This window comes from Tympanuchus pallidicinctus, unplaced genomic scaffold, assembly GCF_026119805.1.
Source record: "Tympanuchus pallidicinctus isolate F22 unplaced genomic scaffold, pur_lepc_1.0 scaffold3, whole genome shotgun sequence".
Taxonomy (NCBI): domain Eukaryota; kingdom Metazoa; phylum Chordata; class Aves; order Galliformes; family Phasianidae; genus Tympanuchus; species Tympanuchus pallidicinctus.
Window position 1 is genome coordinate 56,017,071 of NW_026294747.1, and position 24,934 is coordinate 56,042,004.

Consider the following 24,934-nt stretch of genomic DNA (forward strand, 5'->3'; position numbering starts at 1 on the left):
ATCTCCCTGGCCTTCATCATGAATGACTTCTCCTACGTCAGAAAAATAGCATTGGAGGGGAAAAGTCAGAAGAACAGAACATCACCCAAGCAGGAGGAGCAACAGATCTGTACATCAGACTGGAAGGTCGATGGGAGCTCTGTTTGTCCAGAGGGGGTGGCATGTGATTTGCTATCTGAGGCTTTTTATTTTTTAAAAAGAGAAGGAGAAAAACTTCAAGTCTTAATCAAATGAGAGGAATCAAGATTCCCTTAGAGCTTCCTCCGCTTTCGAATGGCTTTGTCTAGAAATACATTAAGGGAAGCTACTCTGCTCATCAGCCTGAGAGCAGGAAGTGGAGATGCCACTGATGAGAACACCCAACAACACTCAAACGCTGGCAGCCTTGCAATCATTTAAAGAACTCACTAATCTAAAGAAAATACTCAAAAAGAAACTTTCATCATTAGAATTGGTGAGCAGCCAGCTCTGCTGAAATGAGATAGCACTCCCTCTATCTCTGCTTTATCCCAGACACCTTGACAGATGACAATTTCTTTGGTGCAGTGAGGCATTTTGCAATAATTTTGGGTAGAGCTAAACTGATAATGACGTTCTTCATAAAAGCTGCATTTCACTGCATTTCCCACTAAATGGTGGCTCCACCAGTTAAATGGCACGTGGCCTTGTTATAGAGGCATCTGTGCCAGCTGGAAAAGCATTGTTCTCTCAATCTTTTACTTCTCTCCTGCTTAAAGCATACAGGGCAAAAGAGAGAAAAAACAGCACCCAAAGATGGTTATGACTAAATGGGTTCTTTGTTGCAATGCCAGCTTTGGTCCATCCAGTTTAGAAAAATCTTCCATGCCATGCTCATTGGGAGGGCAGGAAAATGAGTGCTAGCAAAAAAAACAGAACACACCTAAATGCACATGAACATTGGAAGGCTGCAGGTCCGTCCTGGGAGCTGACAGAAAGCAGTGCACCAAAATCATTAGTGGCATCTGCTACCCCTCTGCTGCTTGTGCACCTCACAGCAGTCCCAGGAGCCAATTTCTTACACCCTGGACATTCAGGTACTTATTCTTTCTTTTTGAAAGACTCTCTCTGATTTTAGGTTGCTTTTTTTTAATTGTGTGGCAGTCATGTGGCATCATTCACAATGGATTCAAAGAAAGGTGTGATGGGCATTTATGAATTTGGGCAGTTACAAAGACAGGAAAATGCCAAAAGCTTCCTGAAGATAAGCTGGCATCAATGGGATGAAGCACACACACAAAAAAGAAATGTTCAGATAAAAGCATGGCGAAAGTTAGTGAATTTTAACAGGAACAAATTTAATCCAAGCCCTGATGGCACTTTTTACATCTTTACATTTCTATCTACGTAAGATTGGGGGATTACTGTCTATTCCCAGGCTCAGCAGTCCAACCTGAGAGAAGCTGCAAACTCCAATTATCAAATGCTTCTCCTGCAAGGCTCAGTTGCCATGTCAAGTTAATACTCCTTTCTCCTCAGCTGCGGTGTGAAAATTCTGATAAACAACAACAAAAAAAAGAGATGAAAGAGAGAGCAGCAATGAGCTGCAGGGAAAGTGCTGAGGAACAAAATCCAGCCTTGGATACAAATTCCTCTCGTATTTTGCTACTTTTCTCAATGTTCCTTTTAATACATATAAGACCAGAATAAAAAAGAGGTTTTTTTTTTAAAGACAGTCCTTTCCTTAATCAGAAATAAAAGCGAATGGGAAAATCCTAGCAGCAGTGTTCTGGGATGCTGCACTGCAGGACTGGATGGGGGAGTGTTCCTGGTGCTGCCTCCTTCTCAGATTTAACATCCGTACAGCAGAGAAGAAGAAAAAAACCTTCCTCAAATGTTTTAATGATATTTTGTTCAACATTTTGCAGCTCCTCGGCATCTCATAGGCATGGGCTTCTATAAATAAAAATGTGAGGGCATATCATTATTATGCTATGATTCATGAAATTTGTATCTGCAGGGAGTTAGGGACTTGGTTTCTCCTCTGGGCTCCCCGGTGCTGTCTGCTGGGTCAATTAAAATGCTCAGATTTCTTTTCACACAAAGCCTTTCCTCTCCCTTTGCTTATTCCGAGCGAGTGCTTCACTCCCACCTTCCCTTCCCAACCTCATCACCGTTGTAAATCACAGCAAATTAATGTCGATGCTGCGTTCTTGAAACAACACTGCTTTGGCCTCTTGACAACAAACCCCCTAAGCCAAATGTCAAAAACTTCAAATGGAAATACCGTATTACAAATAAATCTGTGGGCCTCTCCTGATAAACTCCTGCAGACCGAGGCTGATGCGACGCTCTCTCCCTGACCCCCTGAACAGAAATAGCTTCCAATTCACCATCCTGCTGAAGAGTGTAATATGTTGGGCAACACGAAGAGAACAGGGGTTATGGCTCTCATAAAATACTCACACCACTGGCTCCTTATATAGCAGTTTCTCCTAAGTATGATTAATCACATGGCATTATTTAACGTTCCCATAACGTGTTTCAGTAGCATTCATAGATTATAGAAAATTAGTTTCAGATGAACTGCTTGCTGCAGGTACATTAATCCACTCAGGTGATGCCCACCAGCCAAGTGAACTCTTCCTTCAAACCAACTGGCCACATCCCTGGGGTTATCCAGAAAGCAATAAACAAGTGGGGAGAGTTTCTTTCCACCTCTCAGTAATTGCTCTGCAAGCACTCCTCTCTTCCTTTTATCTAAGACAGACATTTATCCTACTATTTTGCATAATTAAAGCATAGATACTAATCTAAAGCTCCTACCCAGGGAGCAGTCTCTGACGGCAGCAGACTCACAGCGTGCACAACAGCCTTCATTTCTGTATCACACTCAGATGATGAGGAGGAAGAAAAGGGTGAAGTAGGAAATGACACCTCCTGGATCTCATGGCCACTAGGAGAGATACTCTGCCGTGGCTCTTGCCTGGAAGGCACTGCTGAAAGGGGGTGTGCAGAGGATGGCCAAGTCTTCCCATCACACGCAATGCGCATTGTGGCCTTTGGCAAGCGTTCATCTCTGGTTTGAGTAGGAGAACTGCTGCATCTTTGTGGTGCAAAGGGGCTCCGCTGCACCCTTGGTCCAACTACTGTCTTTGGACCTACCACAAGAGCCACTGGCTATCTTAAGTCAGCACCAATTAATCTCACGCATCATTAGAAATGACCAGAAATGTGTTGTGAAAGGTAGGACACCTCTTTGTGCACACAGCTGTCCTGCCAGATTACGGTTCAATTTAAAGTCCAAAGTAAAGGCTGCTGGTTTCCCAGCTCAGCTTACCTCTGACGATGATGTTGGTGGATTTTTTTGCAGGATTTCCAACGTTGTTATTGGCGACGCAGCTGTAGGTGCCAGCATCCTCTGACGCGATGGCGGGTATGGTCAGTGTTCCGCCATTGAGGACCGTCTTCTCAGGCAGGCCGCCGGCAGACCTCACCCACGTCAGGCTGGGGGCTGGCTCCCCTCCTGTCGTCACACAAACCAGGGTGACCGCTTCTCCAGGGTTCACCACTATCGGGTCATCCACCAGGAGTTTAATAGAAGGGGATGCTGCAAGACACAAGGGGAAGAGGAAGGTGTAGCGGGGTGATGTCTGTGCTGTCACTCAGTCCTGCCAAGCACAGTCAGATCCACTGATCTCTTAGCAAACCCTGTGGGAGGGCTGGTTCCCCATCTTCCTGCTTCTGTGCCTATGCTCCTCACCCTGCCCTGCTCCCCGCTGTGTAGGCATCTCCCTTCCCTGACTGTCAAACCGCAGGTGGGGCTTTTTGTTAAGAACAACCCTGTCACTGTGCTTGGGAAGGAATGCATGTTGTATGGGACATGTGCCAGCACACAGGATTTTCAGCCTTGGAAGAAAAGCATTAGGAAGAATTTCTTTTGGCACAGAAAACGTGTTGCTCTCTTCCAGTGAGATCCTCCCTGCTGAAAACCAGCCCTCTTAATCCTCCCACCTCCTGATGAACATCCTGGGACTTGGCTGAAAACAGAGAGGAATCTCTAGTTTGAGCTGTGTCTGCTGAGTCAGGATGAGCCACCTCTGTGGGAACAACATCATAGAATCAAAGAATCATAGAATGACCTGGATTGCAAAGGAGCACAATACTCATCCAGTTCCAACCCCCTGCCATGTGCAGGTCGCCAACCAGCTGCCCAGGTTGCCCAGAGCCACATCCAGCCTGGCCTTGAATCCCCATCCAGGGATGGAGCATCCACAGCCTCCTTGGGCAACCTGTTCCACTGACTCACCACCCTCTGGTGAAAAATGTCCTCCTAACATCCAACCTAAACCTTCCCTGTCTCAGTTCCCCCTTGTCCTATCACTATCGACCCTCATAAACAGCCGTTCCCCCTCCTGTCTATATGTTCCATTGAAATACTGGCAAGTGTTGCACTTCCATGATTTTTTGTTGTCAGTCTTCCACATCAGAACATCATGTTCTGACCAGCGGGAGTTAACGAGTTAATGTTCTGGTTCCCTTTACTGTTGTGGACTCTTTGAGTAACCTGATGGGAGGGGAGGGGCGGCATCCCCGGAGGACCTCGCCGGCAGAGGCTGGAGCTGCGGACAGGACCCGGAGCGGCTGCCTCTCTCCGTGCTGCCCGGCTCAGCCGTCTCAGCTCGCCGCGTGCTTTCCCTCGCACTATCGCGGTTTGACTCTCATTTTTTATATACTCTTGTCTCTCTCGTTTTGTTTGATTTAGTTAAATTCAGTACATTACCCTTGCATCTCAGATCGTTGCCGTTGTGTTTTCTCTTTGTTAAAACCATCGGCCAGCTCTCTGCCCTTTCCCCTCTCCCGCAGCGCACGTGGCCCGGGGCCGGCCGGGTATCGGCAAACCGGTACCTTTTTTTTTTTTCCCTCTTCTTTCCTGGTCCAGTGCCCCCTCACGGACTTTTATTAATAATAATCCCGTGACATAAGGCCACCATGAGGTCTCCCCGGAGCCTTCTTTTGTCCAAACTAAATAAGCCCAGTTCCCTCAACCTTTCCTCGTAGCAGAGGTGCTCCAGCCCTCTGACCATCTCAGTGCCCTCCTCTGGACCCGCTCCAAGAGCTCCACATCCTTCCTGTACTGGTGGCACCAGGCCTGGATGCAGTGCTGCAGATGGGGCTTCACAAGAGGGGAACAATCACTTCCCTGGCCAGGTCTTCCACAAGATGGAAGGTGACAGTTTTTGTTCTCCTGTTCGTCCTGTTCCACCTGTTCTACAAGTTCCTCCTGTTCTCTTCCTCATGCTTGCCCCTTACCTCCTCCTCCCTGCTGCTAGAACTGTCCTCCTCACTGCTGCTATCATCGTGCTGGTTCGTAGAATCATGGAATCATAGAATTCTGGTTCATTTTTTGGGACTGCCACATGTTCCAAAAGAGCAAGAAGAACAGTCCGGTACAAAAGCAGAGCTTCCAATAATCCAGCAGAATAAAGGGTCGGGTCGTGAGCTTTGCTCACACCAACCCCAAGACGTACCGCAGATTGGGGCCGAGTGGCTGGGAGCTGCGTTGAGGAAAAAAGTCCTGGGGAGGGTGGTGGGCAACAGCCGCTGAACACGAGCCAACAGTGTGCTCAGGTGGCCAGGAAAGTCAGCGGCATTCCTGGCTTCTGTCAGCAGCAGTGCGGTCAGCAGCAGAAGGGCAACGTCCCTCTGCACTCAGCACTGTGAGGCTGCACCTCGAGCGCTGCGTTCAGTGCTGCCCCTCACCGCCAGCTGGACATTGAGGCACTGGAACGTGTGCAGGGAGGGGAATGGAGCTGGGAGAGCTCTGGAGCACAGGGCTGAGGGAGCTGGGTGGGTCAGCGTGGAGAAGAGGAGGCTCAGGGGAGCCCTCGCTGCTCTCTACAGCTCCCTGACAGGAGCTGGGGGCGAGGGAGGGATCGGCGTCTGCTCCTGGGTAACAGCCACAGGATGAGAGGGGTGTCCCTGAGTAGGGCCAGGGGAAGTTCAGGGTCGATGTTAGGAAAGACCTCGTCAGAAGGAGCAGTTAGCACAGGCACAGCTGCCCAGGAGCGGTGGGGTCACCTGCCTGGAGGTGTTGCAGAGCCTTGGAGATGTGGCACTGAGGGAGGTGGGCAGTGGGCATGGTGTGGAGCGGTTGCGCGCGGGGATCGCAATTCTCTTTCCAGCCTGAGTGATTCTGGGATCCTAAGCTTTCTGGCTCCCCGTCTCCCTGCGCTGGCTGCCGGCCCTTTCCCTGACGGGCCAAACTGCGGCCACAACTGCCGAGTCCAAAGGCAGGAGGGAGAGGAGGCCCCAGGTGCCCTCCCCTCCCCTCTGAGGAGAGGCAGCGCTGAGGCAGAGAGCGCGGGGCCGGGAGGGCCGTTGTAACAGTCAGCGTAACTGCCAGGGCAGGGAAGGCGTCAAGGGCTTCCATTCCCAAGAGTGGGAAGGGAGGAACCAAGCATGAAAGCTTTTTTTCTGATTAATTCTGTGATTTTCCTCTGAACTTACATGCCTGCCCCAGCTGATAGAGGTTCTGACAAAACAGAATGGCATTCGGCCTCCCTAAAAGGACACACGAGGCTGGTTGAACATCACAGAGCATCCTCTGAAACTGAGGGTGACCGAGCACAGATCTCACTGCCCAGGGGACGGTGGACTCTCCCGTCATGGCAGTATTCTGAAGCCGTCTCACCACGGCACTGTGCGGCTGACGCTGCAGTCCCTCCTTGCACAGGTCACACTCAAACACAGCTCTGAGTTGAGCAAGGCATTTCTTGGCTTTTGTGCAGAGGCCAAAGCTCCCGGAACAAAAGGGACGCGGCTCTCGGAGAGGCCGGGCGGTCCCTGCCCAGCTGTAACAGGAGTCTCTGTTAGAAGCTCTGTGCAGACACCTCTTCAGCTGCACGGGGTCCGGCTCCTCACGGTGTGGTAGCAGGGAACGGCTGCCGTGTGCGGTGCTCCCGGCAAGCAGAGCTCTGCACACGAAGGCTGTCTTGCTCCAAATTATAGGAGGGAGATTTAGGAGGTTCTTTTAATATCTGTGCACACGACGGCGAAATTAAGACACAACAGGTCAAATGTTGGCCCGACCAGTTTATTGCGAATCCTGGTTGCCTAGGGAGATGGAAAGGTAGGTCGGGTGATGGAAAAGAGATTGGAAATAAAAGCAAGGAGTCTCTGTAGATGGCAAGAGACTGAGTCACCACTGGGTCTCCAGCGTAACTCGTAGCTCAGATGTTGATCCTCAGTAGAGTTGGGCCGTCGGAGGTTGCTGTTCGGATGATGACGACGACCACAGCAACAACTTTTTCCGATGACAGTACAAACTTAGAAGTCAAGTCCAAAGAGGTTGAGTCAGCTGTCGTTGGAATGACAGCTTCTTGTTTTGTGGACCATAGCAAGAATTCCTTTTGTTCCCATCTTCTGGGCCTTGCCAGCAGGTAAGAGGGAGCAGGGAAGTGCCCACTTGCATCTTGCCTTCACAGGATACAGTGGTACTATCCCCAGATCTCCTGTACCAAGCTGGAGTCATTTGGTCACAGGCCAGATCTTCCACCAGGAAACTCTCTCCAAAGAAATCCTTTCAAATGTAAACTGTCCACAAACTGGTGCTGACTGCCACATGGCAACACCCACCACTGGCCTCCTAGACAGGCCAGTCTTATTGCTCACAGCATGTGAGCTTAGAGCCAAAAAGAGAGCAGAGTTCAGACAAAGAACTCTCTCAGCGTCCAAACAGCAGCAGTCTGAGGAAGCGATCTTTCAGCACCCTGAAGTCACGCAGTGCCCTGGACTCGGCGTCCGGGTCGTCCTCCAGGTGCTGGAAGAGGTTGAGCGGGGTGGCTGTCCGGAAGCTGTGCGGCAGGATAACCTCGTCAGGCATCATCTTATTGCCAATGAAGAAGTGGACCAGGCGTTTGTACTTCAGGCAGAAGTGCAGGTACTGCAGGATATTCTCCAGCCGACTGAGGAAATTCCTCTTTTGCCAGTTCCCCAAAGGGATGATGTTCACGAGGTGGAAGACAAGGGTCTTGAGCACATAGTTGGAAAAGCCCATGCCCACCATGGTATGGGATAAGAACCTCAGGCACCTCTGGATGACGCTGTTCTCTCCAGCCTTCTTGAGCAAGTACTGGAAGTACTTCACTTCCGCCACAGCACAGCTCTGCGGCCATATGGTGCTGGGCGTAAAGATGGCCTCTGTGTTCTGGCTGCTCAGGAAGATGTCCGAGTTGGCTTGCTGCACCCCGAACAGCAGCTCAACCAGGATTTTTTCCCCGCTGGAGTTGTTTGTCAGCTGGAGCTTACAGGAGCGTCTGGAGGGCAGCACCTTTAGGTTGTAGGCATCTGCCTGAAGGGTGGTGTTCCAGACTGTTGCCACCTGTACCCTGAACCAGGTGACAAGTTTCTCCACATCCAGGAAGACGTCAGTGCAGAGGGTCTGTAGGAGGCTGGGGTCCTGATTTTGGACCAGGTCTTCCACAGGGTGGTGGAGGAAGCACAGCACGTCCCCCAGCTGCTGCTCCCTCTCGCACATGCACTTCAGTTCCACGCGGATGCGGGGGTTGCTTGCCAGCTCATCCTCTTCATCATGCAGCTCCAGGTGGAAGATGTGCCCGCGGGGGGCCTCCACAGGCACGAGCAGGCGGTACACAGTGTCCTCCTCCCGGGGACTCCAGCCTTCAAAGGCGCTGCCCACCCCGATGGCAGACCGCAGGGTTGGATAGAAACTGTTTGACCAGACAAATCTGCAGGCCAGCAGGAGGTCGCTCATCAGCTCCTCCACCAGCTGGCATCTGGACGGCCTTCCTTGTGCCTTTAGAAGAGCACGCTCTGCAATAAATCTGGTCCAGGGTATTCTGTAGAAGTCCACCTCGTCCTGTTGTTCCTGTTCCTCCTGTTCCACCATTTCCTCCTGTTTCACCTTTTCCTCCTGCTCCAGCTTTTCCTTCTGCTCCACCTTTTTCTCCTGTTCCACCTTTTCCTCGTGTTTCACCTTTTTCTCCTGCTTCAGCTTTTCCTTCTGCTCCACCTTTTTCTCCTGTTCCACCTTTTCCTCGTGTTTCACCTTTTTCTCCTGCTTCAGCTTTTCCTTCTGCTCCACCTTTTTCTCCTGTTCCACCTTTTCCTCGTGTTTCACCTTTTTCTCCTGCTTCAGCTTTTCCTTCTGCTCCACCTTTTTCTCCTGTTCCACCTTTTCCTTCTGTTTCACCTTTTTCTCCTGCTCCAGCTTTTCCTTCTGCTCCACCTTTTTCTCCTGTTCCACCTTTTCCTTCTGTTTCAACTTTTCCTCCTGCTCCAGCTTTTCCTTCTGCTCCACCTTTTTCTCCTGTTCCACCTTTTCCACCTTTTCCACCTGTTCCACCTGTTTCTCCTGTTTCTCTTCCTTTTGCTCTGCCCCCGCTGCCTCCTCCTGGCTGCTGAAGCTGTCCTCTTTACTGCTGCTGTCATTGTGCTGGTTCATTGTTCCGGACTGCCACATGTTCCAAAAGAGCAGGAAAAACAGTCCCATACAGAACCAGATCCTCCCGTAATTCAGCTGAGTAAAGAGCAGATCTGGTATGTCCACCCTTCTCTGCTCCACAATCCTTTGCTCTGTCTCGTGCTGCAGTTGTGTCATCTGCTCTCGCAGATTGACCTCCTGCTGCTGCACGCCCTCGAGCATGACCGCATTGTCACTAAGAGCCCTCACCAACAAGGCGAGAATAAGCACCAAAGCCATGATCTGCAAGAGATGGGAGAGAGGGGTTCAGTGGGACTGGGAAGGAGCGGGGCCAGCAGCTGCATGGCCCTGTGCTCGGGGAGGAGCAGTGGGTACGAGGGAGCTGGGTGGCAGCAGGGAGCGAGGCCAGGGCTGGCAGGGACGGTTCCAAGCACTGCCCGTGGCACTTCCACAGGGGCCGGCGTTTGCACCACTTCCCTCATCCAGCCCGACCTTCCCCTGCTGCTGCACTCACCAATGGCCCAGGTCAAACTGCAGCCGTGCTGCCTGACAGCGGCCCTAAAGCCATCCCCTGCATTGTGATGCTATGCATTCCAGCTGATGTCACAAACGGGCAGCCCGACCCCACCCTTTGGCCCTTCTCCCTCAGCTGCCCTGGGCGGCCACAGCCATGGCTCATGGGGATACCCTGTACAGAGCAGCAGGAGCCCCCCAGGCCTTTCTCAAAAAGAAAATCGGGTGACACGTTGCATGGATGCTGTGCTCCTCATGTGACACCCCTGGTTATGTTCCAAATACACAGTCCCTTGAAATTCATTTGGAGTCCTGTGACTCCTCAGGAAACGTAAGAATTTTCAAACTATGCAGAAAACTCATCTTAGTGCTGATATGCCACAGAGGGAGCAAAGCTGAAGGCTGGTGACAGTCGTGTCAAGATCTCCGCACCTGACGTTACGCGGCCCTTTGCTGACTGCTCCCTCAGCCTCCAGTGGTCTGAAGGTGCTCTGAGCCAAAGGCTGGCTGGCTCGAGCCGGGCTGCTAGAAGGGCTCTGACAATGAATATTAGGATGCCCCTGTGTGCAGCAGCCTCTGGCTCCTTTGGGTGAGGTGTTGCTGTAGAGAAGATATGCCACTGCCCACTGAGCAGCGTCTGCTCCATGTTACAGAATCACATGTGCACGAAGCAGGAATATTTCTCGAAGGCTAACAGAGAAAGGCTGGGCTGGGAGCTTGTGAGCGCTGAACCAAGGCAGCCCCGTAGGCACTGAGTGCTCTGGCAGCTAAGGAGATGGCCCTGTAGGATGGGAGCATGATCATAGAGTCATAGAATCACAGGGTTGGAAACGACCTACCAGATCATCTAGTCCAACCATCTCCTCATCACCACTGCCACCACCAGCACTAAACCATATGACGCAGCACGTCATCCAGACGCCTCTTGAACACTGCCAGGGACGGCGACTCCACCACCTCTCTGGGCAGCCATTGCAGTGCCTGACCACTCTCTGAGAGAAATAGTTCTTCCTTATGTCTAATCTAAACCTCCTCTGATACAACTTGTGGCCATTGCCCCGTGTCCTGCTCGTTGCCTGGGAGAAGAGGCCAAACCCCTCTTCAGCACAGCCTCCCTTCAGGAGGTTGTAGAGTGCAGTGAGGTCTCCCCTGAGCCTCCTCCACATTAAACAATCCCAGCTCCCTCAGCTGCTCCTCATAAGCCTTGTCCTCCAGACCCCTCACCAGTTTTGTTGCCCTTCTCTGCACGCACTCCAGGACCTCAACATCTTTCCTGTAGTGAGGAGCCCAAAACTGAACACAGTACTCGAGGTGCGGCCTCACCAGTGCTGAATGATGGCAGCTGTCAGAAGAACTGTGCTTCACCTGCATACCTTGCTGCGTGCAGCACAAGGCTCCCGGCCATGGGTGTAAAGACTACAGCAACGTAAGGCCAGAGTCACCTCCCCGAAGGCAGGGGAGATCCTGGATCGTCAGGGCTAGAAGTCATTTGTACCTCAGGACATCCCCTAGACCAAACCCCTTGCTACAGCAGATTCCCTAGCATAGGATGTGTAATAAAGGTACTCCAGGAGGGTTTTGAATGACTCCAGAGAAGACACTCTCTCTGCTTCTCTGTTTCCGGTAACATCCTAAGAAAGGATATTAATAAATATTAATAACTGACAGAAGCTGTGTGACCCAGTGAAGCAGTACTTATTCTTTCCTGGACGCTTCCTTAGCATTCAGATTTCCGAATTTCACCAGTCCCTGGTTGCCCGATGATTTCCTGCATTTGGCAGGGCCCTGCAGCCAGAGCTCCAGGCTGGTGCTTTTCAGAGCCACGCAGTGCAACAACAAGGGAGGCAACTGGGAAGCCAGTCATCATGATAATACTGGAGCACTTCTGACCTCCTGCTCTCCAGATCCACCTCTCAGGCATGCTAAACTTGACTCTACGTTTATCTCAGGTCACTGTGCTTAGCAAAGGCCTTTGCCAAAACGGAGTGCTGGAAATGTCCAGGAAGCAGCTCCTCAACCAATTCGTATCCTGTTCCTGTTCTGCGATTTGGTCAGCTTCCACATGTGAGGCATTGCTGTTGCTGCTCAGAGAATCACTGATGCAGGTTCCTCTGTAGGCAGTCCAGTCGAAGCTCCTTGCATTATGCATCTATTCAGTACACCTCGATGACAGCAAGTTGTTAGGAAGTGTTGACCTGCTTGAGGGTAGGGAAGTCCTACAGAGGGACAAGGACAGGCCAGTCGATGGGCTGAGGCCAATGGGATGGGGTTCAACAAGACCAAGTGCTAAAGTCACTACCCTCTGAAAAATTTTGCATGCTTGGAAGAGGCAGAACACAGCAAAGATCCTTTTCTCCTTTATTCTTGCGATCTGAGATATACTTTTTTTTTTGAGGAATCCACCTTTGCTGGATTAGGACTTTTCTTGAAGGCATTCTCTAAACTACATAAAGGATGAGCCAATGTCTAAATCCATATTGCTAGGACAGAAAAAGCAGCAGTGCTAAATAAACATGGGCTTATATTTCCATCGGTTGGAAATTCTGGGCAAAATCTGAGGATAGAAAACTAAAAAAGGTGAGACTGAAAATGAAAGGAAATAAAAACGCTCCATCCAAAAATGACATTTCACTGTCACCATTACTAGAGATATATTTTTATGTGCTCTGCTTTATATACGAATCTTATTTCAATATTAAAAGAATATCATGAAGGCAAGTATGAGACTCGGCTACAAACTAGGAGTTTTCTTTGGCACTCGCCCACCAGGATCCGACTGCATTCAGAGGGCAAGCAGAGAACATGCAATGTCCCAGCCAGGGAAACCCCTAAGAGCACAGAACAACACGTACAGCCTCCTGCTCCATTCCTGCACGCTCCAGGCCCTGGAGGCACTTCCCAGTGTAAATGACTGAGCTCAGGAAGCCAGTGTGATGGTGGCAAGGCTGGGTGCTTGGCTAGAAGTGCAGGCAGAAACTGGCAGCACTGCCTATTGACTGTGTCAGTGACCCTTTGCTAAGACCCCCGATGTCAATTTCATCAACTTGTGGATGGAGTCCTGTTCTGGGATTAGAGGTATGAAACCAAGCGGCATGTTGCATTTCATTCTTAAGGTGCATTTGTTTGGGTGAAAGCAGCAGAAGCAGGGATCCAGGCACCCTCTATGCAGCCAGAACTGAGCTCCAGACCCGTAGGGACATCCCCAATCTTGGGGATGGCTATGGAAGCACTCAGCTGGCCCCTCCCCACCTGCATTAATGACTTTTGCTGAACAACTCCAACAAGAAGCTGCTCTTCCCTGCTCTCACTAAACATCAAGTCACGAAGCAGGGAACAAGAGAACCACAAAGAATGCTTCAAAACTTCCAAGAAAAGATGAAAGCTCCAACAATGTCAACCCAAGCAGGTGCTGCTGTTTACCATAATGGCTTCATAATCCTCCAGATGAAAGGGGCCCTTTGCCACCTTTCAGGTAGTGAGACAGAGAGAGCAGCTGACGTGATAAAAATGCTGTGCTACATCCCTTTCATCAGCACTCCAAACAGTAAGTACATGAAAATTATGGTTTGCATACAGCAATCTCTCTTTGCTTACACCATGCATTTCACTTAACTACAACCTATCCCACACACAAACAGGTAAACACAAACAAAAATCCAGCAGCGCAGTCACTGACTCCCATTAAAAGCCTGATTCAAACCACAGAAAAATCATTTAGAAGAGAGATGAAGGTTTCCAGCAAACGAAGCTCAACGTAGCAAATAAGGGGTCAAATATCTGTTGTGAACACAGTATAAAACTATGGGAGCTCTGACTTACTATTTTGGTATTTCCTTGCTTGAAACCCTATATGCAATCAGCACCACATGGCAATGCTCCTATAACACAAAGCCTCTTTCTTTCAGCTTTGTGGTGCCACCAGTGATGGGATTTGCTCTGACTGAATGTCACATGTGTGCTGCTGAACTCTGGCCTGGAGATGAGCAGTTGTCAGACCTGCCCTGGAATCCATCCCTCTGTGCTGGTTGCTGCCAGCCCAACACATGGGCATTTGTGAGAGCACATCTCTGCTCTCAATGCACTCTCAGTGCATGCTAATTTCCCCTCTTCAGCCAAAGACAGGAAAGGTGGGACTCAACTGGCAGTTGCTTGTGTGCCACATCAGAACATGGCAAAGAACAAGGCTAAAACATGAGTTTAGTCACATGCTGGGAGACCAGGTAATTAACTTGGGCTAATTATCAACACATAGACCTTCTGCAGTCTTCTTTGCTGGGTCCATTCAGAAATGCTAAGCACAGGAATACCTCTGCATTAAAAAAAGGAAGGCCAGCAGGGAGAGGGGGGTGATTGTCCCTCTCTACTCAGCTTGTGTGGCCCCATCTGCAGTACTGCAGTACAGGCTGGATGTGGCTCTGGGCAGCCTGGTCTGCTGGTTGGCTGCACATAGCAGGGGGTTGGAACTGGATGAGCATTGTGCTCCTTTGCAACCCAGGCCATTCTGTGTTTCTATGATGATGATTCTATGATTCTCTAACTGCTCCTCAGTGATGCTGCAGCAATGCAGCATCCCAAAGATTAGCACAGAAAGGAGTAATGAGAGCAAAAAACCTCCAGGTAACAGCATGGACAGAAAACACTGAATTGGACTCTCTCTTCTAAATGGTCCATAACTGTTAGAAGGCTTAGCACCAGCTCGGGTTTGATATGAGGAAGTGGAGCTCACTATCATATGAAATCTCTCCTTGTTCTGGTTTCAAATTGCCAGAAGGCAATTCATCTTATCTGCCACCTACCTTCAGCTATACCCTGGCAAGTCCACCTCCATGTTCGATTGCTCTGTCCTGGGGGGATGACTGCAGACAGAGCCCAGAGATATGTACCATCTGCACAAGTAATATTCAGGTGGCAGGAGATGTGCAAGCCTCATCCACCTTTAGGACAAGGATTTACAAATCCTTCAGGAGCCCATGGACATTAAAGGGCAGAAAGTGCCATTTGTAACAACATACCTGTGCCAACCTCCCACCGATCCCAGAGTTCCATAATACCTCTCAGATCACTTTAACTTCAGGAAACTGAAATTTTGGCCTAATCCTCTCTCTAAAGTGGATTTTTCATGTCTCTTATTTACTGGTAAACTTCCAGGGCTAAGCACACATATAGCACAAAACAGACCTGTGTAATGCATTGCCACACTATATTTTTGGTCCAACATAATGAAAAAATGGAACAGACATTTATAAAGATGACAAGATGATCCAGAGCAATTATAGTAGTTGATGATTATATCAAAATATTATTGAAGGACTATTAAAACCCGTGCTTCAGGGTATAAAACAATATATATATATTTGTCAAACAGGTGGACAGAGTAATACATATCTGTCCACTGTGCTGCTTTTATACCCTTTTGAAAGGTCTCCTGCTGGTTCTTGCCTAAAGGACTACGCAGGAGTTTATGCATCATCTGCATTCGTAAAGCATCTACCAGGATTGGACCCCAAACAGGACACCCATGGGGCAGCCCCAGCCTGAGCTGCAGTATTTGGTTAAGAGCAGGAAATCATGTAACTGAGTCAGAAGGAAGAGGAGATAAAGACCTCTCCAGAAGATCTGACTCATACGAAAATGACACTATTGAAAAAGCCATCACTTTTTCAGCAAAATACTGCATATGTCACCGTGTATTCATTGCAGAAGTCTGCAAGGCACTGTGTGTGCTGGATCAGCCTCTGACTTCCAAGTGGTTTCACTCAGTGGCACCCACACCACCCATGACAGCAAGCACCGTGTAAGCCAAGCTCCCTTCTGCTTTACAGCCCAGCCTGCTTTCCTGAAACAAAGCAGGAGCCACTCCTGACACTGTGCCTCTCACTTTTTAATGGACAAAGCAGAGGTAAACTGAGCATTTTGAGGCTCATGAAGACCCTCACATCCTCACCAAACAGTGTTCACATGGTCTCAGCTGAGGTCACCTGAAAAGAAGCATACTGCAGTGACACTAAGCCAACGACTTATGGCCCCAATCATAGAATCACAGAATCACAGCATGGCCTGGGTTGCACAGGAGCACAATGCTTATGCAGCTCCAACCCCCTGCTGTGTGCAGGTCGCCAACCAGCAGCCCAGGCTGCCCAGAGCCACATCCAGCCTGGCCTTGAACGCCTGCAGGGATGGGGCATCCACAGCCTCCTTGGGCAACCTGTGCCAGTGCCTCACCACCTTCTGAGTGAAAACCTTCCTCCTAAGGAATCAATCTTGATTTCATTATTAAACAAGACCAGCACAGGGCCATGCAGGTTGGACCAGCAAAGCATCCTCACCCAGGCGCCTTCCTCTCAGCACCCGTGAGCTCAGCCAGGCAACCTGCCCAGTGGAAACCTTCAGCTCTCTGATGGGAAAAATAAACTTTGTTAGAAAAAATAGCAAGCTTTGGTAAACATTTCCATGGGTGAGCGTGTGGAACAAGCTTTCCAAACATCCTATTTGGACACTGTAATGAGAACAGCTTCCATTTTCAAAAGAGCTCTGCATCTTTTGCTGCCCTTTAGCAGCAGGGGTTTCTGTGTGCCAGCCCCACATTTTGGAGCCCTGGTTGGGTTGCCGGGGCACAAAGGGAGCTGCAGAGCCGCTGCGAGCCCTGCCCTGAACCAAACAAGGCCCTACTCATGGAGAGGGAAGCCGGCAGGGCTCCCATTCAGACTGCAGCTGCATCCTTTTTAAAGGGACCTCAGTTCAGAGGTTTTTGCTTGCAAGTATCACTCCTGCACCAGTGTGTTCCAGAGGGCTGCAGAGCCTGGCTGCGAGGTCCTGGTGGAGCTGTGACAGTGCAGTGCTGAGTGCAGCAGGGCAGAATGCAGGCACATCCAGGCACCACGGAGAAATCAGAATGGAACCAGTCTGTTTTCAGTATTAACATGTGCACACAAGATGGGTTAGACGCTGTTGGCATACAGACGGAGATTAACTATAAAATGAGTTTACAACGTATACCTGTCCTCACCAATAGCAGCATACAACAAGCTGATTAATGACTGGAGCATAAGCTTGCCAGATCCAGCACAAAGTCATTAAGTGATCATCAGCACCCTAAAATACATGCTTAACAGCACCAGTGTACCAAGAGCCTCCAGCATGACAACCTGGCTCTACAACAGAATGGTTCCCATTCAAACAGAGCTGCCTTGGAGTCACTGGCAGAGAGAATGGGAACATCTCCTGATCAAAGGTCCAACACTGATGTTCAGTGGATGTGAAAGCAGCAGTCTTCCTGCTGTCTGGGATGGGTATCTGAGGCTGGTAGTGCACCAGGAAGAGACTGATATTTGAAAGTGATGTAGGATACAGAAAAAAAATCTGATTCTGAAGCGTGTTATAATTACAGGACAAATATATGCATTTAGGGTGGGTATGCAGAATTGAGAAAATGTCACAACTGGCTTTAGGGATTACTGGAAAGGCAAGAGAAATCTAACGCTTTAATAGACATATCAAAGCAGAGCAAAAGTCATATCCTTGACAACTGATTCTTCTATGATGAATAAAAGTGAAAAGACAATTTCCTCCAGTTTTGTGAATTACTTCATATGTAGAACTGAAGTAATAGAGCATAATTGGATTACACTTTCTCATATATATACATATGTGTGTGTGCGAGCACGCATCCATTTGATTTACTGGGATGATTTCCTGCAGGAATACAATGCATATACTCCTAACTACGCACATTATGAACAGTCTCATTCAGAGTCAGAGTAAAAAGAGACAACATTTGAGGTCCCTGCAGGGCTAGGAGCATCATTTCAGCACTTACTTACCCAGCACAGTTCAAAAAACGAATAGATTACAACTCCCAGCTGAGGTCCAGATTTTAAATTATTGGGTAAAAAGAAACCTGCTATTGACCACACTTGTCACAGCCCGCTGCAGTGGAGGAGGTTCTTTCCTTTCATCAGTACTCTCTCAGAAAAAACAACCCGAACCACTTTTATGCCCCCATCCTCTCTGCTTTTATCCTCCCTGCTGCTGCTGACAGAGCTGTAATCTTCTGACTGCTGTCTGACAGCCCGATAGCTGGTCTCCCCAAAGAGAGAAATCTCCAGGGCAGCAAGTGCCAGTGTATACTGAAGCAGCCAAAATAAGATACTCCAGTGGGCAAAACAGTCAAGCAGGCACCCACTTCTGTGTGCCAGCAGCTCATGTAGCCACTCAGGAGGTACAAACTTCGCTGCAGGCTGCTGGGAAGAGGCAAGGCTTCCTGGGCAGGTTCCCTGTTGGTTTGGCAGTGTGATCTCCAGCAAAGCCAAGGGGAAAAATCAATAGGCAGAGATCCTTAAGTCTGAGCTCTCTGCAGAAGGGTGTTATTTGCTACTTTTCCCATTTTATCATTCCCCTTACATTTCTAGCACTTGCAAAAGAAGAGAAAATGAAGCCAAAGGGGGGTTAAATCCCAATTATTTCAGGTATCCATTCTTTTGCCTTGGTACGTCCAATTGCAGACATACCATCAAGAACAGAAAACGACGAAGTTTCAGGGGAAGCAGGAAGGAGTGTTACGGGAGAGAAACAGAGCAAAGAATGAGATTATCTTTAGCCAGGTCCATTTTCCACACAGCCTTTGTGCTGTGTAACACCACTGCTCACCCAGACCTGTGCACAGCAGCCAGCTCAGAGCATCGGCCTGGGCAAGCAGCAGGTAACCCTGCTCTCTCCCTCCATCCTAAATAGCTTTATTTTTCCTCCTCCAACTTTTATCTTTTTGGAAAATCCTCTGTTTTTCAGCCAATGGGGACGCTGCTTTGATGACTCATCTTCTTTATGCCATGTGCCTGGCTGCCTTTCATCCCGCAGCAGCAGCACTTTGATGACTCGAGCTCTGCTCGTGCTGCTGTTCACGCACAGATGTGGCATTGATAGCTGCATTGGGAGGAAGGGAGGCGGATCCGTTTGCTATTCAGAGCACTTCCTCGGTGGTTACGCTCGGGAGCCAACTACAATAGCTCACAGCTCCCACACTGTATGAACTATTCATTCTGTGGACATTTTATCAGGAGGGTATGAAGGGAAGGCAGGATTCTCCCGTTAGAAGCAGAGCAGTGTTAAATCAGCTTAACTCACTCGTGCAACTGTCCCCTTCTTCACTATATTTAGATGCAAGCCTACCTTTAAGCAATGTAGGCTTAAATTCATCTCTGCTAATTTCAACCACCGGAAAGTCAGGCGTGCAATCCGAGGTCACGGATCTTGATGAGATGTAAGCGTCCCCAAAGCCCAATTCCTGCTCTCTGAAAATAGATGGCATAAACTGCTCTTTGGAGATGCCTCTCTCCACTGAGAACAGCGCTCCCTGAACAACAGTGCACTACAGATAGCAAAGCTTTCAGCATGTTAGGCAAGACAAATCCTCCCTTTCAGCAGTGACCGTCACTCACACAATTAGTGGATTACAAATGACTGGCTAATGAGGAGATGGAGACAAAGGACCCTCCGGGTTATGGTAGATGGCAGTCTGAACCCAAGCAAAAATCAGCAGTATGCATTTGCTAACATGCAGCACAGTACTCAGCACGCCCTGAAGCATTGAAATCCTCCAAGGAGGTGCACAGAGACCAAAGGGAACCGTGTGAGGTACACAGGATGTGATTCATGGGGGAAAAAATTAAGGATCTAGGTTCACTATTCAACAGAAGTGATGGGACAAGAAAAACACCTTCAACACACAGAACACTGCTGCAAAGATAAAGGATAGTATCTTCTCCACATCACAGTGGATAGGACCAGAGCCCAGAAAGGCTCTAGTTACAGACAGGAAGACTTGGGTGGGCCATCAGATCACACTGTCAGAAGTTGGGACAGATAAGCATGGGGCCAGATCATGGTTTGGATCCAGTGCATTCTGCCATGAAAAATGAGACTATGTGACTTCTTGTCCTTACAAGCCTTATGTTGTATTATTCCTTCTTACTGTAGCACTAATCTCATCTACCTTTAGTACTCAGCTCTGAGTACAGCTGGCTATCTCACTTATCAGAGCACTTGAGGCCTTGGTAGTGCAGGACCGTGGATCGCTGCCACGTTCTTTAGAATGCCAGAGGACACCGAGAGGAATAATTCTTGAAGTCAGATAATTCTCTTAAAGATGTGTTGTCTGAATGAAGAGAAACAGACTGCTGTTTAAAGAAGAGATTAGAACCAAGCCTGTCTCAGTTCCATTCCCATGACATCCCAGACAGAGTGCAATAAGAATGAACTATGTCACAAAGATGAAAAATCACACATCGAAATACTCATCTTTCCTGGTAAAAAGTTACTGTTTGAAATTATTTCTGTGTTAACAGCTGCCAGAAACCAACTCTAATATTATGCATTAATGATATCACCTGCACTAAGCAGCCTTAACTGGCTAATTCAAACTAATACACATTTTCAAATAAATCAATGCCACTGAAAATGCTTTGTAGACAAAGACTGCTTTATTTGCTTTTACACAATCATATTAGAAGAAACATAAAAGGAAGCCCAGAATTTAAATACTGCAAGCTGCCTACTTATTTCAACTCTTTTTGAATCCTAATGATGTTTGAAATAAACCTTTCAAAAAGGAAGATGCTTGGTTTGATGGGTAAGCATCACGCTTTGTCTCTGACACTTGGAAATAGTCAAGCTTTTAAAGGATCCATTCATATTTACTATAGACATTTGATCATCAAGATGTGAGATTCAGCATAAGTTGTATTTGAAGTCACCTTTCCCTGCTCTAAATATTAAACACTGAGTCACACGCAAGCTGCAGACAGATTTTAATATCATCTGTCAATAATTCATGCTTGATACAGAGCATAATTAGAGCTTGGAATAATATGAGTCCTGTATTTCTACAGGAGGTTGTGCTCACTCCTGCTGGGCGACTTCACATTTCCTCCTGACCCTGCAGAGCCCAGGCTAAGGGGGCAGGTCCTCGGGATCTCATCAGTTCCTACATACACAGACACGTCCTGGGGAGAGAAGATAATACCGAATTCAAAGCACAACTTCCCCAGGACCGTTCTTCCTTTCAGCGTGCTTGTTCCACTCGGAGAACCATCGATCATTTCCATCAGGAGGGATCTCTGGAGGGATCTCTGGAGGGATCTCTGGAGGCCTCTGGCCCAATGTCAGCTTCAAGCAGTGGCCATTGCTTCAGGTCACGTGGGCCTTACAGGGGCAAATTTTTAGCATCTTCCCAAAGCCAAACAAACTCCAGCGTCCCCCTGTGCGTGATATTCTCAAGCCCCAGACTGATTTGTGGCATCCACTGGACTTGTTCCATGTCTTTCTTGTGTCAGGGAGCCCTAAAATGGACCAGGCAGTCCAGATGCAGCCTCAGGAGAGCAGAACAGAAGGGACGGATCCCATTCCTGGCCTGTTGGCAGTGGGCCCGACTCACAGCCCAGCCTGCTGTGCGCCTTTTTGGCAAAGCCCATTGCTGGCTCGTGTTCAACTTGCTTGCCAGGTTCCCAGCTCTCTTCCTGCAGAGCTGCTTTCTACCCAGTTGGGCCCCATGTCCTCACGCCTTGGGCCTGTTTCTCCCAATGGGAAGGCATTTCCCTCATGAGGCTGCTGCCTGCCTTCCCAAATTTGGCCCCAAATGCACCCGTTCCCGTTGTTTTTGTCATTAGGAAAGATGTTGAGCAGCACTTTTTCTGATTTTGATGTCTGAGGGATGACTCAAATAAATGGCCACCTGTTGGACATCCTGCTGCCCCTTCAAGCACAAAGACAGTTTTCCTCCAGTCAGCCACACGTCACCAGTCTGGCTGTAAGGACTGTATGGAGATCAGGGCCAGGTTTTATCCAAACAAAAGGCAAGGGGAAGAAAAGGCAGACAAAGGAGTGCTTCCAAGACACTTGTAAGTAAGAGCAGATAGGAGCCATTCCTATGAGAAGAAAGAACTTGTATGGTGTGCTTCCCCCACCCCAGAAGCATTTGCTGCTAGTGCAGTCTTGTCTGCTTCAGCTGCATCCAGCTGTGAGGACTGCTTGGAGGGAAAATGCCACCAGGCTGAGGAACACAAATACATCAAGAGCTTTAAGAGGGTGAAAAACTTGAATGGGGAGAACGTGTGAATGCCATGCAATGATTCTCCAGGGCCTCAAGAAAAGAGATGGGGCAGTAGCACCCTCAAGAAAAACCCAAAGGGTAGAGTAGGAGCCAGAATCTGAGCAACCAGCTTCTCTTCCTGGGAACAGCGTGTACATGGAGATACAACAAAATCTGGCAGCGTAGACAGAAAGTATGGAGGTCGTGACTCACTGACACCCACTTGCAGCTGCTCCTCTTCCAACAGCCCGGATTCAAGCACATATACTGAGAAAATTGTTAGGGTTCCTCCTCCTTGTCAGAATTACCCCTTGATTTTCTTGCAAAGCAGCTGCATTTGTTTTATTACAACTCCCGCTTGCATTAACTTCCCCAAATTAACTTCTGTGTGCTGATTTTAAAGGGACTTAGTCTACTAAAAACAAATGAGAGTTGCAAAATTAGTCCCTTTGCTGTTCTTCTTCACATCCTGACTTCTATTTCTGCTCCTGCCACTCAAGAGCAATCTGACAGCAGGTGAAACATTTCACAGTGCTTCTGCTTCCGTTCAGATTTCTCATTTAGGTACTACATTTGCAGAGTAATGGCTGTCTTCAGGTACAAACTGGGTCTACGCTTGACATGTGCCTCTGTACATGTTGCTGTACAATAGTAATGCTAATTGTCATATTTGGCTTCAGCATATGCACAGTCACATGCTTCTGAGATGATCTCAGTTTCTCTCATTACAGAATCTTTATTTTTGTATTTTAAATTAGTCTGCACTGGAACAAAGAAATACGCATGTCTGGAAAGCAATGCCAATGCAGTCCAGCTCCCGAAGTAACTACAGACATAGATGATGGTAGGTCTAAGGCTTCACATACTCGTGCAGAACCAATGTAATGAAGACACTGTGGTTGAACGAAAGTGGTGTGAGTGTACCTAATCTGAGGGATGATTCAAATAAATGGCCACCTGTACGACATCCTGCTGCCCCTTCAAGCACAAAGACAGTTTCCTCCAGTCAGCCACACGTCACCAGTCTGGCTGTAAGGACAGTACAACACTTTAAACTTACATCTTGTCCAAAGTATACTGATAAATACATGTTCATCTCATGGCATCAGCTTAATTATTTCCCTAATTGTTCACAAACTAGGCAGGAAGTTTCCTTGCGATTGGTTTTATCGTTGTAATTGATTGTTCTGGTGATGCCATGATACACGATCAAATAATGAGCACGATGGAGTGAGCACAGAGAACAGAAAGGTGTCAGGCCACACTGAGCAGAAGCCCAATCTGCTCACCTAGAGACAGGCCTGGTGCTCCTCAAATTAGTCTCTTTATTCCTGTGCATGCACCAGGATGCAGAGGTATGAAAGACCCTGTGGCTCAAATAGGAATGGGAGGGTGGTTGGACTACATGATCTTTCATGTCATTTCCAACCTTGTGATTCTGTGATTCTGTGATTCTGTAACAGGGGAAGGTGGGAGACCTGAGTGCATCCAAGAAACAGGGAAAAACTGGTGATGCATCTCTGACACTGTACTCTCTTAGAGTAACAGGAGATGATCTAGCAGAAGGTTTAACAGGTGACCCAACTGTCATTGTGGAGACCTCAGGGCCTGTGAAGCTCTGTGGGCAGTGCAGCAAGATGCCACAGAGCACTATTGGTTCCAGGGGATACAGCAATTGCTGCACTGGTTTGGTTTCACACCTGCTGAGCACCAGTTCCTACCACTGCTTGCCATGGGTGACAGATGCTCCTGGCAGCATGCTAGCATCCTGCTGAGCATAAGCATGCCATGCAGATGGTCCACAAACCCTCATAGAGCCCATATGGCTGCTGAGACAGCTCATGGCTCTGAGCTGCCCAAACTGGTGTGCACATCTGTGGCAAGGAAAAGTATTCCCAACATCACCCTCAGGACAGTCCATCAAAGGGAGCCTGGCGAGCCACACAGTCCTGTCTCAGGTGGTAAAAGCCTGAAGCCAGGCAGACAAACCACAACTGGATCAAGGGGGGAACCCACAGCTGCTGTAGGGCTTGGCTGTTCTCCTTGGTCATCTCTCAGCAGTAACTGCCAAGTAAAGTTCAACCAAAGCTCTCCCACCAGTTCTGCTTATAGACCTGAGAAATGCAGAACAACCAAATTGCCACCAGTTTTACACATAATTAGCAGAAAAAAACTTAAATTCACTTCTAGGCACTTCACATACCAGAAACATTATGCGTGTCTGCAAACCTCATAGACACTTCTGTTTGTCTCTCTATTGTCTCCATAGACTGACACAGCAGTAATGGGCATTCAGCCTTAAATTAAAAGCAGGCAGACAGGCTGGGATTGCTCTTTTAAAACACATCAAGGTCAGGTTCTGATTTCCATCCAGGTGGATTTATCCTGGATTCCCCTGCATTGATGATTTATGTAATTTCCATGAAGTTACACCAGGTGAAGTTCTACCAAATAGCTTTACCAGATGTCACATTAAATGAGAAAAGTTTCGTCCCAGAGTCATCAACACATCAGTCACATTCCTTAAATTACTGTAGCAATTACTATACCTACTTAATCTTGCCCTTGATGACTACTATCACCAGGTTCTTCATGAGATAGTGTGAATCTTTATACGTTTCCAGGTATATATTTATATATTTCCAGGTATATTGTTTACCTCAGCAGCTATTCTAAAAGAGCTGTTCCTGTTAATGTACCAACACAACCTCCTGGAGAGGGCACCTTTCTCCCCCAAAAAACAAAACATTAGTAAGATGGAAATAATTCATTCTCGTTGCAGCATTAGATCATGATCAGCTATGCTTAGATCAGAATAATCACACTATTTCAATTTTCTCATTACCACAGCATAAACAAACTTCTGGGTTTTGTTTTAATGTAAAAGAAAGCCAAATGTCACATTTTGATTCATTTTTTTTTCCCCTGGCAAAATC

The 24,934-nt window shown here is 48.3% G+C and overlaps 2 protein-coding genes across 2 annotated transcripts in view; both read right to left on the bottom strand.

The window, feature by feature from the left end:
* The window catches only part of MDGA2 (MAM domain containing glycosylphosphatidylinositol anchor 2), a 303,099-nt gene that overhangs the window by 122,940 nt on the left and 155,225 nt on the right, over positions 1 to 24,934 (bottom strand). Inside the window, exon 7 of the mRNA XM_052692294.1 lies at positions 3,299 to 3,568. Within this exon, the coding sequence (XP_052548254.1) occupies positions 3,299 to 3,568 (270 nt within the window). The remainder of the gene's footprint in view (positions 1 to 3,298; positions 3,569 to 24,934) is intronic.
* LOC128087257 (inositol 1,4,5-trisphosphate receptor-interacting protein-like 1) lies at positions 7,669 to 9,813 on the bottom strand. The gene is made up of 2 exons (XM_052696705.1): positions 9,227 to 9,813; positions 7,669 to 8,884 (listed from the first exon to the last, which is right to left on the bottom strand). The coding sequence occupies exons 1-2, from the start codon at positions 9,680 to 9,682 to the stop codon at positions 7,685 to 7,687; spliced, it is 1,656 nt and encodes a 551-aa protein (XP_052552665.1). The 5' UTR covers positions 9,683 to 9,813; the 3' UTR covers positions 7,669 to 7,684.